We start from the raw sequence: 16,664 nt of genomic DNA on the forward strand, positions 1-16,664 counted from the left end.
AGAAGAGTTTGTTTTTTTTTTTTTTTTTTTTTTTTTTTTTTTTTTTTTTTTTGGAGGGGATGGACTATTTCAATGGGGACTTAATAGATTTAATGGAAAGTATAAAGGCACATCATGGGGAATGTGATACCTTGCAATTTAAGAGGCTTTTTAAAATTTGCTCCTAAGACCTCTTTTTAGTTAAAAAATAAATTGTGTATTTCTCTCTGGAACAAGTTTGGGGCAAATATGCACATTGATTCAACATTTCCTTCCACCAACACTAGACCAAAACAGAGCCATCAGAATCAACTAGAAATGATCCCATTCCAAGGGAAGTACATGGATATGGAACTGTATTTACCAATCCTGACTGTTTTCTGGTAGGTTGAGTTCCCCCAGAAGCCAATTATGAGATGAAGATTAGTTTATAGGATATTTGTAAGGTAGTATTCTTGGGATCAACATGTGTAAGATGGTCACTAAGGAAATAGTAGTAGACAAAGGAAGAACTGAGCTGTGACGCAATTCTAACAAAAACCTCAGCTGACAGGACAAGCTGATAAAGTGGCAAACATTTCAATATTTTTCTCTAGTGTAAGTGATAATACCATTATTTAGTTGGGTTTATCTTATAAAAGGGAATCTCCATTTTCTTCCTATCTAATCCATTCCCCATGACCATCAATGTTATCTCCTAAAAAAAATAAAAATCTTATATTTTTTTTAGGTTTCTACACTTCTGGCAGTTCTTGATTTCTGAGGAACTTGAATGAACTCCAGATTTCTATTAACTTCTAAAGCTCTTCTCAACGCATTTTTACCCTATGTTTTTATCCACTGTTCATTGCTCCCTCACTTGTAGTTTATGGAGATGGTAATATCACCTGCTTAATGATGTTGTCAAGGACCCAGTTCTTTCTGTGTCTTCTGTCTGCCACTCTCGGTGTTGGCATTATTCTTAGGTTGGTAGCAAGATGGCAGCAACACTTTCATGGATCACATATAGCAAAGAAATGTAGAGGGACGAAAAACCATTACTTTTTATGTCTCTTAGGAGCAAGAAAACCTTTTGCAGAATGCTTTCTCACATCTGATTGGCCAGAAACATGTCAATTCCAATTCTTAAACTTGAAAGAGGGGTAGAGTAACTACAATTTGTTTGCATCCATCAATTACTACAGGTGGAAGAAACATTCAGGAATCAATCACATTAATTACTACACTTACAGAGAAGACATAGAAACTTTCTGAAAGATAAAATTTACTTAGGAAACTGATATATATATTTTTTCCTTTCCATTAACGTAGGTTATCTGATGCAAACATAAAAGTTTTCTCTGCCAAAAAAATAAGAGTGCACACTGTCTATTTGAAGAGAATTACCAAGATAGCTAATTTCATAAGAAAATTATCTGTAAGGATCTTTTTTTTTTTTTTTCAGGCGATAGCCTTGGAAAGTATTCATTACAAGTAAAAGTTCTTGAAATAATTTATTTTTCTCCATTCTGCATGGTAAAAATAAAAATAAAAATCTGCTGACCTTTACAAATACTTCTCTTGCTTATGTAAGAATTTATTTGCCTCTATAAAAGCTCTCTGTGATTTTTATTTGTTACACTTTATGAAATCTAGTCTGCTGCAGATTTCTTCAAGTTTACTGATACCCTTTAAATTCTCTCCATTTGATACTGTAACTGTTGTTGGCTAGTGACATTCTCGGTAGGGAGTAGGATTACAATTTTGACTGAAAGAATTAAAGACTACGTTATTTTATTATTAGTATCTAGCAACTATCTATTTAATATTTAATATACAGAGAACATGTCTTTAAACAATCAAATAACTAAATATGACTTAAGCATTATTGATTATATTTCCTAGCAGAATTCTATCTAAAATAATGCTGCTTTGATTGATTTGAATGTGTGTGTGGGTGTGTGGTTGGAACCAATTATGTGCATTCATAGAATTAAAACTTGGGATACTTTTTTAGCAACTGAATTTTGAATATGTTTTTCTTTTGTTCTTCTACTTTTGTCAGTGTTTCTTTTTTATTTTTTATTTAAAAATCATTTGAGTGTCTACTGTTAATACAAAGAACATTGTAATAGAATATATAAAACTCAGGTCTTGTCATTGTTCACACCCTAGTTAGGGAGAGAAAGCATAACACAATTAAATGAGTTAGGAAGAAAATCAGAAAAACCTTTCAATATCCAAAATAATGAGACAGCTCACATATTATAGGAGTTCAGGGATTGGGGGACATCTTGCGCATGGAATTTGAACTAGTTTAGAACAGATGAATAAAATTTGGATTGTTGTTAATCACCCAATTAAGTGTTTTAATGAACTGGTTTATTTAAAATAGCTTGTATTCACATTTGGAACTTGAGGTTTATTAGAGTCATTTCTCCCCTCTATATGTATATTTCTCATAGTTTAAGTTAAAAAAAAATAGATTTCCTTGCTTTCACTTTAACATACTACCCTATCTCTAGAGTCAGAGGGAGTAAATATAAAAATAATTTTAATCACCGTTAAGAAAGGTATTCAGCTGTAGATAGACATTTACATTCATTTATCATTAATTTATAAGTGATACATTAAAAACCTATTCCAGGTAGACATCATAATAATGAAAATGTTTGACATTTGTACAATATGGTTTAAGGATCTAAGATTTTTGAAAAAATGTTTTCAAACTACATGCTGTCACTGTGACTACAAGTGAACATTCTCCACTTCAGCCACCCTTAAGTAGTTCTAGCAATCATTCACATAAAATCCAGAGTCCTCTCTATGTAAACTTCGGGAGTAATATATACAAGCTGAAAATCTCTCCCTCTTTCTTTCTTTCTTTGTTCAATGGAGTCATAGTTGACATAAAAAATGTCCAGTACTCTCTATTTGGTTATGTTAGTTAGTTGAGCTTCTGAGTTAATGAATTGTTGGGACCCTTCCATCTGAAAATATTACTCAGTTTGGAAGCAGTTCAAACTGTGCATGGGCAGAGTGAGTTTCTAAATCAGCATGTAAGCAGACAGATCACAAAGGGAATAATTTATTAAACTAAGCACTGCTTTTGTATCCATTTTATTAAAGCATTTGTTTCTTTTTATCTTCTCTCTTTATTTTCAAGTGGCCTATAGAAGCAGAAGAGTAGACAAACCAATGAGAAATAAACTTACTCGGGGACTATGATTATTATTTATTTCACCTACTAATCTAATAGCAATTGGTATGTCAACTTACGAAGTATAATAATAGACAACTTTATTTATCTCTTGCACTCCCTTTCAATCTACTTTGTGGGACCAGTTTTTCTTCTGGACGTGTTCGATAATGCCACAGGGCACAAGGCTTTTGAGGTTACTTTTAGGTACAAACCATTGTTATCTAGCAATTAAAAGGTCCAATCTAATGTAATAAAATTCTCAACCTCATTTGAAATCTAATCTCTTTCTCTCTACCTGTCCCCACTTGGGTATGCCATATAAGGGAAGGTCTCGGAGTAGCGAGACGTTCTGAGGCTTCTCTCTCGACCCTACCTAGCACTCGTCCTTGTCCCTAAGATTGTTAAACATAGTGTATGACCCTTCTTGAGTCAAATCAAGAGAAGTGAAGAAGAGAAAGGTTTAGAGAAGTATCTACTCTATTGTCATTGTCCGAGGGACTTCTCAACTTTCTGGCCTTGTCAGATGTTTGAGTGAATTTTTTTCATAGGCACCATTGTGAGTTTTTGGAATTTCCTCTTTCTGGAGTTCTTTCTCTTACTGTTCTCTGGATTAGCATGACTGCATTTCTCCTCTGACTGGTATATTCTCATTCTTTATCCTGTGACAGATTGCAGTTCCTCCAGGTGTTAACTTTTGCAGTCTTTTCTCAACACTCTTGAACAAGACCTAGGGTGACCTCATGCCATTCCATTTTTGAGTGACCGTGGCTCCCATCTGTTCCATGAGAAGCCGTCATGTGCATTTTCGTGGACATCCTCTGTGCGGGTTGATACCAGCATAGACACTGAGCCTGTCCTCTCTATTCACTGCAGCTTGTCAATCTCTCTCTCAGCCATTATACATTAGTCCACAATATCCCACAAATGGCATGTTCAACAGCATGTGCTTTTCGAGGTCCCTGAAAGCCCTTTCCTTGACACCTGCTCTCTGCACTTGGGGTTGTAGGACACATGATAGAACTGTCTCAGACCAAATATTCTCCTCAAGGGAAAGAAAAAAAACTTTCTAATCTCCAGTTTCCAACTATCTTATACTTTAAACATGGGTGAAATCATCTAAATGAATCTTAGCCACCTACTTTGAAAATTTTTGTGTCTTGAGCTCGCATCTCATTTTGAATGTTTTCTCAGCTAAAACTTCTCTTTTGACATCTTGTTATACTATCAAAGCCGTAAGTTCACAAAAGAATGTTTGCTGTACCTCCAAATGTAATGGGCGAGCTCATTGTATGTCATTCCTGAAGTATACGCACTAGAATTATAGGAATAACCAAATGGAGAATGTTAATATTTTTATTAATATTATTTACCTTCTGGATATTAATAGCCTCAATCAAAACATTTGCTGTTTTACATCATTTCCTGTGGTTTTCAATAGTATTTCTGTTGGGTTCCAGCAGAAAATCTATATGAAAGTGTTGGATGTGGATTGATCCATTTTTAAATAATCTTCAGAATTTATCTTTAAATAGTTTATCATTTTGAGATAATACTTAGTCATATGTATTCCTTTTTATTTTATTAATAAAAATATTTTCTCTTGAAACCGATATTGTCAAAATTAAATATTGCACATAAAATGCTCAAAGAATTACTGTGGTAGCTAAGCAAAAGTGAAGACGTTTAACTGTGCCCCAACAAAAGCTGATTAACTAACCTTATAGTATTGAAGGCAAAAGCAGTATAATATTTAAATTTTTTTCTCTTTAAAGTAATTTATGTTTGTTTTCAATGTGAAATATAGTAAATAAGTTTCTGGAGGGAGAAAAAAAAGGAAGATTTCCTGTGGTTTTTAAAAATAAAAAAGCAATGCACCAAAGCAATATATACACTATATAGCCTACTTAACTTCATATTTTAATAGAATAACCTGAGAATTTTATTTCACCTTGCTAAAATTTAAGTCCCCATATTTGCTTGAGAACTTTATTCTGAGAAGATAGTAAGTTTAGGGATCTAATGTACAGCATGGTGACTATAGCTAATGATACTGTATTACATACTTGAAAGTTGCTGAGAGAGTTCAACTTAAATGTTATCACACACACAGACACACAAACACACATAGGTAATTATGTGAGATGATAGGTGTGTTAGCTAAACTTTATCGTCATAATCATTTTACAACATATATGTGTATCAAATCATCACAGTGTACACCTTAAACTTACACAAAGTTATACATCAATTATATCTCAGTAAAGTTGGAAAAAATGAAACATTATTTTTACTTGTATCTCTTTTTTCTTACACTGAAAATCTTGGTTCTTACTAATGTTAATATAATTATTTATGGTTTTGAAACAATTGTGCTGATGTTACTACTGATAAACTATAGAATTAAGTTTAAAAAAAGAAGTTTACTCTGTTGGTTATTTAATCAAAAAATAATCAAATTATTTAAAAAGAAACATTGGATAAACTTAAAGATGAAATACTTAAGCTAGAACTAGGACACCTTCAGAGGACTTTTTTTTTTAGTAGAATATTAATAAAGTAATTCTACATTTACAAATGAGATGGATTTTTTCTTCCACCTAGCAATCATAGTGTAATTTTTATATTATTTTTCTTCTTATTGAACATGAACACTAGGTATTTAATTACAACAATTAGTCAGATTACTTGAAATTCATCAAACTATGTACCAATTTTTAAGCACTTTTATTAGGAAAATAAGCTAAACTAGTTTATAATTTTAAATATAATAATTTTAAGTGGAATATTTAAACTCCCTTCTTTGTGTAGCGTGAAAAGGACTTTGTTATTTTTCTTTCTGTAAGAAAGTCTAAAACAAGAGGGTTTTCATACATGATCCTGCACTTGCTTGCTTTATATGAGTATAAGCAGAGATGCTTTTATAAATCAGAATGACCTTCTGACTCTAGTTCATTAACTCACTTCATAGCTGAATAAGACCTCATCTAATGCTTTACCCTGTAAGTCTATTATTTAGAGGGAAAGACTCAGAATAAATAATTTCTTATTTAAAATCAAGTTATTGGTAAAAGAAAAATTGCTACCCTTTTTATTCTTAGTTAATACTTGAAATTAAGAAAATATGAATACTTAGAAACTATGTGGACATCGCAATAAATTAACTTTTTGTGTAAGGCACCCTGCTTAGTTTCATGGTGATTAATCTGTTCCTACTGCCTGTGGAACACATGCTGTCTAGTAATCACAGAGGTAAAACAATCGCCTCGTTCATGGATGTGCTGGCTCCCCAGCCCGGGTGCTGATGTGCAGGTCCCATCTGGTCACTGTAACGGACTGTCAGGATGTTGTCAGACTGCTCACACTCCCGCCAGAACTCTGACAAGAACTCTTTCTCTATCTTCATTTTAAGGGACACTCCGCAGATCACTTTGTAATAATTACTGAGTGCTTATTATTTATGTGATATGTGCCAGGTGCTAAAGAGGGTAGGAAGAAGAAACAATGTCCCTTGTCACTCAAGATCAGTGGCCACTAAACTTTAATGAGTCATATGCTACTTTAACAAGATATTGGACACTGCGACCTGTGGTCTGTACAAAATTTTGAAATCTAGACGTGAGCATAATTACACTACAAATTCAAAAATACTAATTCTTTTGTGGATTTCTAAAAATTTCTTTTAATTTTTATGATTCAATAGCATGTCTCTCACTTTCTTACAGTACATATTTACTGAATCCCTACTATGTTCTTAGCACTCTTCTAGATGCTGGGAATATAGTAGAGAATATCTTTAAATTAGAGGGGGGTGGCGTGATGGAGAAGAAAAAAGGAAACAGGAAAATATCACTTTTTGAAAGTGTTATTTTTAAAAATGTGATATTCTTGGAAAACTACTTTTAAATTGGGCTTCAGAGAAGGCTTTTCTGGGGCGATGATAGAAACATGGACACTTACTTTTAAGACCATCCAGAGAAGGCCAGATATATTCCAGGCAGAATAAGCTCATTCTGAGAATAAAACTGAGATAATATTTGAAAGCTCAACATTAACAAATGTACATCAGGACCTCGATTCACGCCCTCTAATTCCACTGCATGTTGTTTTTTCTTTACTCCTAGGAAAAGATCCCAAAACAAATTTACTTGCAAAAAGAAAGGCAGATGGATGTGATAAACACAAGTATATTAGAATTCTAAGATAGTTGCAAGAAGAAAGCTAAATGCAAAAGAAGCTTCGAGCTGTCATAAAAGAAAAGGAGAGACTATTCTCACCCAAGACTTCATGAAGGAAGCTACAAGGGCAGATCAGACCCAAAACTTAAGAATTTAACTTCCCATCTGTCACAATTTCTATCTCAGCTAGTTTTATTATGCAAACATTTCCTTTGGCGCCCTTGTCCTTATTTTTCAGTACTTCACTCTTGGAGCTCAGGTCACCTACTCTCTCTGACCATGGAACCCAGAGTAGTCACTGCTCCCTTGGTTGCTCAAATGCTTGTACCATGTGGCATTTAGGGCAACGTTTTTCCAATTTTTTTGCAGCCATTCAAAAACTTGAATCCTATTCTTTGATAGAGATAGTGACTTACATTTTTAGGGCTCTGAATTTTTGCCTTTAATTAGGTTTTATGAACAAGTTGTAACTTCCATTCAGTTATTTTGGCATCTCTGAATTAGGCCAAAGGGATTTGACTGACCTTGCACTTGCTAACTTGAATCAATTAAATTGCTTCTCCAAAGATGAAACAAGGAGCAGATATAATTAGAATTTCCTTAGGATGTTGTTTTAAGGCCTTATCACTATTTGAATGTTTCTGTAACTTGACTAAAATTAAATAATTAAAAATAAATTGCCTGACATCTTCAACTTACCAAATGATAACTATTAATTAATTATATAAATTATGAATGAAAATAATTGGTAGGGACATTGCAGTATTTTACTTGTGAGTTCCTCCTGCCAGTTTGTATGCAAAGTGATATAAAAATGCTTCAATAAACTAACAAAAAATATATTTTGAATTTTGGATAAAGGTAAGCAAATAAAATCAATATAAGATAACTAGATCAAAGGTTGTATTTTTAAATGCATGAAGCTCCCTCTATATTTTCATTAGAAAATTAATATTAAATCTCTTTTACAAAAATGTGTTTAAACTATAACTATAGTAAATGAACATATGTAAAACGACTAAAAATAATTTTCATTAGAATTACCTCTTTTCATGCTGGTAATATATATTCTATAACTCTAAAAGAAAAATATATATGCATATTTTTACTCTTATTCTTTTAAAAAAATATGGAATGCTTCATGAATTTGTGTATCATCTTGTCTCAAGGGCAATGCTATTTTTTTTTTGTATGGGTCCAATTTTAGTATATGTGCCACTGAAGAGAACACTGCACATATATATATTTAGAGGTTAATATTTGTTTCTTCTAAGTATAACATGCAAAAATCAATCCTTCTGAGATAATAAATTTTTATTGTGAAATATTTTGAAATATTATGAACATAAACATACTAACATGGTTAAGTCAGTAAAATATAGGATATAGGGACCTACTTATCAGACATACTTATTTTAAAACATTCACATAAATTATCACTTACAAACGAAGAAATCTTATAGATTTATTTACTTTTATTTTCCACAGTAGTTTTCTGTTATCAACTTGACTACCACTCACATTAAAATCAATTTGCAACCCCTTAAGTATTTAGTAGTGGTAAAATTAGTGGTTACTCCCCAGATAATTATATTGAGAGGGATTCTTGGGCTCATCTGGATCCACAGAGATCTATTTGATCTCTGATGTCATCCTGCATGTGGGAGGAGAGAGCAGCAGTTAGCTTTCTACATGTTTGAGATCCTTGGTGTCTAAGCTCCAAGGTCCCAACAACTAATCCTCACAAAAATGATAGCTTTAAAACCTGTATCTCGTACATCATATATTAATTAAGAACTAGTGTTCTGTAGAAATATTTCAAGACAATTATAATATGGTAGTTATGCAAGTGGCATCTCCAATTATGGTATGTCTTTCTTTGATAAGTGAAAGAAAAGTATCTGTGGGTAAGAGTCTAAGGGAGTGGTACAGCTGCATCAATTTTTAGAAAGGGAGTATGTGTCTTGTCCTGCCTAATGTCACTTTTAATATGGCATGATACTGCATGTGCAAGACACTAAAGTGCAAGAAAATGGATATGCAATTTTATTGCTGATGAATTCAGAATGAGGATATTGATAATCACTGCCTCAAAACTGTTCACATTACCTAATGATCAAGAAAGCTTCTTATAGATATTGCAGACATTGTATTTTTAAGTGTGAGGTGATTTCTGTCTGGGAGTGAGGCAATCTCAAAGTGTGTTGACTGGATTTTAGATACTCCTTGGGCTTTTGTGTAAACCATGCTGAAACTTGAGGCTGTGTATGAAATATGTTATTTTACACCCAATCAGAATTAACATCTCTGTATCTTCCTCTATGTACCTGTGTGTCTTGTCTCTATTTCTCTCTCTATTACTGTTTCCCCCCCATAACCATGTACACACATGCGCACACCCACACACACTCACACACGCATACACACATGACTAGAAGAATATAAAAATAGTAGAATGCTTTTATATAGATAGATATAGAAACATGTCACATATAATCACTTCAAATGATTGAAGAACAAAACTTAAGCATATTTCTACAAACGCTATGTAAATATGAAAGTATGGCTTGCTATTATTATTTTTGTTTTGTTTTGTTTTGCTTTCTTTTGCTTTTAGATCAAATCAAGGAAAATTCTGTTCCTTTACATTCTTTACTAATAAAGAATCAAAAGGAATATTTAAAAAAATAAACCTTTTATTCTAAGGACTAGGTGGCAAGTAAAAGAAAATTTCACCATAAATCATAATTAAAATGATATTGGCACAACTACAATGAGTTTTCTTTTTTAAATAAATGTTTAGAGTCTGGAAGACAATCAGATATCTCCTAGGTTGTTATTGTTAAGGTAATTCTATTTGTGATTTCTAGATTCTTGACAGCATTGTGTCAAAAGAAGCCAATATGTAATTCCAACTAATCTTTATTTTTAAGGCTTGAATGTTACCTTAAGTAAAATTATCTTCATGATACTATCTTAGAATTCCTCTGCAATAATAATAATGATCCAAGGATAATTTATATTTTTAACAAGCTCTAGAATTTATAGGCTTGAAGATTTAAAAAGTCTGCTTTATAAACGGAAAATAGATTTACCAAAATTGGTTTCTGTAGTCCAACTCATTCTCTTTATATAACATTTACTCACTTTTCAAATCCTGATTCTCTGAAGCTTGTAATTTTAGTTTTATTGCTTCTAGGATGACACTATTGAATGTACAATTTCATGACTTAGAATTAATCATTGAAAATGTCCAACAAAACCATTAAAACTTCTTTTAGAGATTTGAATTCTTTTTCGAAGAGAAAAAAAATCTACAATTACTATTTTATCATCAAGTCCTTAATTAAAAAAATAGAATTGAAACTATTTAAACTAAGCTATTACATTAGATTCGAAACTATTAAGAGCAAGTAATTTAAAACAATGGCTCAGAAGTTGGGAGTGGAAAAGACTTCATTTACTGCTTGCTGTTCCTCAATGTTCCTTGAGCATGGTGGCTTCATCTTCAGTGCTCTCTTCTTACTTTGTATCTCCTGTGAAAATGTAGTTTCTGCATTTATTTACAGAGCTGTCTTCCTGACTCAAATCTTAGTGCATCAATGCCACATCTTGCTGGGCTACAGAAGGCCTTTCATAATATGTGCCTAATGGACAAATGATTAATGAACAGCAATGACTCTGTGCTAACTTTAGAACTTTTATATCATTTTTAAAATGATATAAAAATTGCTTCCACATTTTGTCAGTCTTTAAATAACTCCCTCATTTTTGAGCCACTATATATATATTCACAATAAATTTTAGAAACAATCACTTATCTCACAATTTACTTTAACTCAATCACATAATACACTAATTTAAGGTAAAAATAGAATACTGTGATGACATTTATCTTTTTTAAGTCTCATTTATTTAATATGAAAGCGTTCTTTATTTTTCTTTTTTTTCTATACAATTAATACCAATAAGATATTCAGGTTTGAACAAATCTATAAATATTTGTTCTAAATTTATTTCTTAAATTTGACCACACTAAAAACAGAAAAGAACAGAATGTGGCATATTGAAAGGACGCAAAGAAATATTAATCTAGATTTAGAGACCAAGGAAAATGAGCTAAAGATCAAACCAATTGACAGATCATGGACATGCATTCTATGTACCATTTAATTTCATTCCAATGATACAAAGTTGTCTTTTTAAAAAATCACTATAATATTCAAGAATCAACAAGTATAGAGTTGCAGTTTTGCAAAATGAAAGAATTCTGGAGATTGGTTGCACAAAGTGAATATACTTAACAATAATGAATTGTATGCTTTTCATTGTAGTGCATTCATATTTTGCTGCTGGCTACTATTTAAAACTGTATGAAAGTATAATTGCAGTGATTAAAACCATGTTTGAATAAATAGCATCTTTAGGTCCTAATTTTGAACCACATAAAGTTTAGCTCATCATTTGAGCCTACTGCTGGCTCAACCACCCTGCTTATTTACACCTTTGGATTGTAAATTCTTAAAAAGTACTCTAAACGAACAACCTTACTTCATTTAAAGGTCTCAATAATTTCATTGTATTTGTCTATTAAGAGAGTTTGAGTGCCAGTCTTTGTTCTTTATTCAGACATAAAACCCTAAAATTTTGCTATGAAGATAATATCATATAAACATTAGTGACTTCTAAATCATTTGTTAATTCCAGGTTTAACAAGTCTTTTTCAATGTATTCCCTCAGGATATTTTCCTTTTCCTCACCTATTAAAACATTTTCTGTTAACATTGGTGAGAAACATAATAAAAGTTTGTCGGGAACTCTTGGAACAATATAAGCAACTCAGAGCTTGCTTTTCTTGTTTCTTCTTGCCTATAGCTTAACAGAGAGCATTTCTTTCTGTAAGCTAATGGAGAAATGTAACTGTTTGAACCTTATTTTGCAAAAACTTCCATACAGAATTCTTAGTTTGTTAAAAACGAACAAACAAAAAACCCTAATGGAAACTTTGTGACAAATTAAAGACTGTTAAAGCTTTAAAAGCTACCAACCAAGGAGTCTGCGACCCTTGTTCTTAATTATTTACCCAAATAATGTTTATTGTATGGTTGAGACCACTCCCACCCATTCCCCTGAATCTCAGGAGACAAACATTGAGTCATATTTTGGCTCTGCTGTGAACTAGCTTTGTAGCCCTTGGCATGTTATTTAATGGCTATATGAATAAGTTTTCTGACTTGAAAATGGGGAAAGTACAGCTATCTCATAGGGTCATTGTGAGATTTAAATAAGATAATGCATACAAAATGATTAAGTGACAGATGCATCTGAGCTCCACATGTGTTAAATATTGTCAAAAAATTCACACTTGTCTTTCAGTTGGAGTGATAATTTATACTTGTGACAGAGAGCTATTTGCTACACTTCATTGCATATGTTTATAATGCATTACCACTCTAAGTAAACACAGAAAAAAACAGGGTAAAAATAGAATCTCTTGCTTAAGCAAATGCTAATCTGAAATTCTATTGACATCAATATAAAAACTTACGGCTTTGTCAACTTAGTTTACCTATTATTAAATGCATTTAAAAATATGAAGATTAACAATTAAAAATTAATGGTTCAGTACAGTTTTTTCTTAGAAAAAATTTTAGGATAACTTTGGAAGATATGTAAATATCAAAATTCTTAAATCCTACTTAGCATACTCTTGGCTTGATATCCACTCTTTGATTTCACATACTCACTTTCCTAATTAGAATTGGAAGATGTTTTAGATATTCAGATTCTAACACACCTTAAAATGTTTTACAGATTTATTGGCCTGCTGCAAAGGAACGGGTGGAATTATGTAAATTAGCTGGGAAAGATGCCAATGTAAGTATGAGACTCTTAAAAATATCTTTGTTAAACTGGTACTGATATGATGGTAAATATTTATATTGGGTTTTATTGAATTAATGACATTAATATATTATTTTAAAGACTACGTTAACTTATTCTGTGTGAACAGTAAGATACAAAATATTTCTACTCTGCCAAAAAGAATGCCGTTATTCTCAAAAATTTAGAATTACTACACTTTGTATAATGTTAATTCTGAATATTATTTTTTTTCACAAAAAATCTCAGAAATATATTTAAAATATTCAAAAATAAGCCAGAAACTATTGTATTTCTGTGATTGTGTCTTTTTTATTTGCATGCATGAAAATATACACAAAATTGTAGTTGTTTTAGCATGACAAACATATAATTGATATATAATTTAATTTGGGTCAAAATTAAACTTACAACATCTTAGAAGGATTCTTTCAAAAGCTGACATTATAAAGCTGTTAAAAAGGATCGGTTGAAAATGAATGACACATATTCTGGAATAAGAATTAGAAATAATTTACTCTAAAATCTACTTAAGCATAATTACATGAAATAACTGATAAAGGATAAATAGTGGGGTCTGAATTTTAATTTCTAGTTTAAGCTGTCTTAAGAACCAGAGAAAATCCTTAAATAGGTGTGGCTAACCTAATCATCTTTGGGGTGTTTTGTCTGAATTGCTTTTGCATCGTACAAGTTGTCCTGCATGCTCCCCAAAATTGTGTTGCCTGTTTTATTTCCAGCGATGAATGTAGAGTGCTGTGGCTCTGACTACCTCTTCTCTTCTGAGTCCTCTGATTCAGGCCAGATGCTCTGTGTTCTGCCCTGACTTCTTGCACTGTGGTGATAGAGAGAATTGTGCCTTTTTCTTTTTTCTTTTTTTTTGCCAAATAAATCACTTCCTGAATGTAACTCAAGAAGATAAGAGATTCTAAATTTGGGCAGAAACAGACTTCTTAAGGCTTCTTTTGCAACATCCCCTAAAGTTTCCTCTAACCACAATAATCCAAGAGTACTAAGCAGAGCAATGCTTTGATATTTAATAACAACAAATAGTGTGTGTTCTATGAAAGAATAATTGCATTTAGTAATTCTCATTTTATTAATGTGATAAAAGTAAAAAAAAACATGATACATGATGCTTAATGAATTAGGGGAATGTTAAAAGACTAAGAATCTGAGACAACAGGTTTGTTCATTCATTTGTTCAGTCACTTATTCACTTAATATTTATTAAGAGCCTAAATATGTGCATAAATATGGGTATGAAACTGATATGGTATCTACTTTAACTGAGCTTTCAATCGAATGAAGGATACATACATTACTCAGATGATGACTTGTATGTAATCAAGTACTGCAAAACAAAATAATGAAAATAAAGAAACTTTGATTATACCTGATTTTGTATTTAGTTAGTGTTAAATGTGATCTTTTCAGACACATTTATGTTAACAGAAATATATGGAGGAGTGTTAACATCAAATACAGCAGGAAAAACATTTTACATTTATTTTACTAGAAATAGAAGTTGAAGGAGAAACACTCAAGGTCAGTCACCAAAGATTTTAATTGTGACAGTGTTCCCATTTCAGTAAGTTTACTAATTCTAGTTATTTAGTAACTCAGTTGCCCCAATTATTAAGTTAAAGGAAAGGGTGATCATCCTTTCCAGAGGTGACATCCTAGAGTATGTAGAACCCAGTAAATGGAATCTATTCTTCCAATTTAGTGGTATTTGGAGCTAGTAATAACCCCTAACAGAACACCTACTGCTAAACCAGGATTAGAGATTTGGGGAGCTTTTCTCTTTTTACTGAATTCTGTAATGTCTGACACTGAATCATGTAGAGATAATACAAGTCTTTGTCTCCTTTTTAATTTGTCCCTTTAAGATAATATTATATTTTAGAGTTACTAAGAATAGCTTATATTTTTATAGCATTTAACCATGTTCCAGGAACTATTTTTAATGTTTTATATTTATACCCTCCTTTAATCTTTATGATAATACTATATGATAGAGTTTATTATAATTTCTTATTTTCCAGATGAGAAGACTGAGGCCAGGAAAATTAAATGACTTGTCCAGTATCACATATCTAGTAAATAGTGAAGCCAGGAATTGAGTCCAGAAGTTTTGTCCCCACAATCTGTACTCTTACACAACACTATAATCTACACATAAAGGTCTGAACTTTACACATAAGGCCTGAAATCTGTGTTCCTCAAAGCATTTTTCTCTTCAGTGTCACCATAATATAGATCCTCATTATTCAGCACTGCAAAATTCTGGCCAACAGAAAACCGAGACAAGTGTGTGATTTTATTGACGTCTTTTACTACCCTTGGCATCACCCTCTCTTTTCCCTGCTCTCTAGTAATCTTTACCTACTTCCCAAGAGTGTGTTTAGCATTAACAAGTGTTTGGAAAGACTGTCCCTTTACACAAAGGTACTATATAACTGAAAAATAGTGAATTATTTACCATAATGAAAGTTAACTAATTGGGGTGGGGAGGGAGTGGAAGATGAGGAAACAAAAGAGAACTATTCTTCTTTCTTGAACACAGTGCCCAGTTTAATCTAAGGCAAGAAAGAGACGACAGGAAGCTATTTGGGTACTCTTTTGTTTCTGCTTAGAATATTTTTCCAAAGAAAGTCACTAAAGAAGTGTCTTTAGTTCTGACTATAAAGAGCAGGGTAAACAGGTCACTCAAAGCAAAAGAACGCACAGGGTGTGAAGGCTGTTTGTCAGCTTAACCACGGAGGTGCACAACTTGTCTCTAGAGGCATTTCATAGAATTAAAGGATCGTGCTTCTTTAAAGTTCAGTGATTACACTTTTTTCTTTTTTTTTTAGAATGTCTAAAAATAAAACAAAGTGTTCATTGTAGAAAATTTGCAAACTATATAGAAATCATCTGTAAATATTTTCTCCTCCATAAACATTACCCAGAGATAGCTGGTGACATTTTGATGTTTATTCTTCTATCTTATCTATTTACTGTTTTTCAGAATGAAATCATTGTATACATAGTCCTTTAAAACACTTTTTTATCCACTTCACAGACTTCCATGAGCATTTTCCCATGTCATTAAATTCCTTTCTATAACACTACTTTTAATAGCTACACTGCATTCCTCTATATATTATTTCATCAATCCCCTATTGTTAGAAGTTTGGTATAAATCCAGTTTTTACTATTGTAAATGATGCTGCACATGAAAAACCTTGTATATAAATATCGTGAACATCTTTGACTATCGAGTAGAATTACTAGTCAAAGGATATAATTTTTTATATATATACATTGCAAAATGATGCTCCAGAAAGTTTATGCCTCTTTTGCTTTAACCCGCAGTGATGCTCATGAGAGGGTATATTTCCCTATACCCTTGCTAACATCAGATACAACATATAGTTAATATATAATACTAAAATATAAAT

At 32.0% G+C, this 16,664-nt stretch overlaps 1 protein-coding gene and 1 non-coding gene across 2 annotated transcripts in view; one reads left to right on the forward strand and one right to left on the reverse strand.

Moving 5' to 3' along the window:
- The window catches only part of SEMA3D (semaphorin 3D), a 110,411-nt gene that overhangs the window by 22,819 nt on the left and 70,928 nt on the right, over positions 1-16,664 (forward strand). Inside the window, exon 3 of the mRNA XM_006925733.2 lies at positions 13,150-13,212. Coding sequence (XP_006925795.1) covers positions 13,150-13,212 — 63 coding nt within the window. The remainder of the gene's footprint in view (positions 1-13,149; positions 13,213-16,664) is intronic.
- Positions 8,459-8,566, reverse strand: LOC112474040. The gene has a single exon (XR_003044253.1). It is a non-coding gene; the product is annotated as a U6 spliceosomal RNA (small nuclear RNA).

Source organism: Pteropus alecto, unplaced genomic scaffold (genome assembly GCF_000325575.1).
Source record: "Pteropus alecto unplaced genomic scaffold, ASM32557v1 scaffold69, whole genome shotgun sequence".
NCBI classification, from domain to species: Eukaryota; Metazoa; Chordata; class Mammalia; order Chiroptera; family Pteropodidae; genus Pteropus; species Pteropus alecto.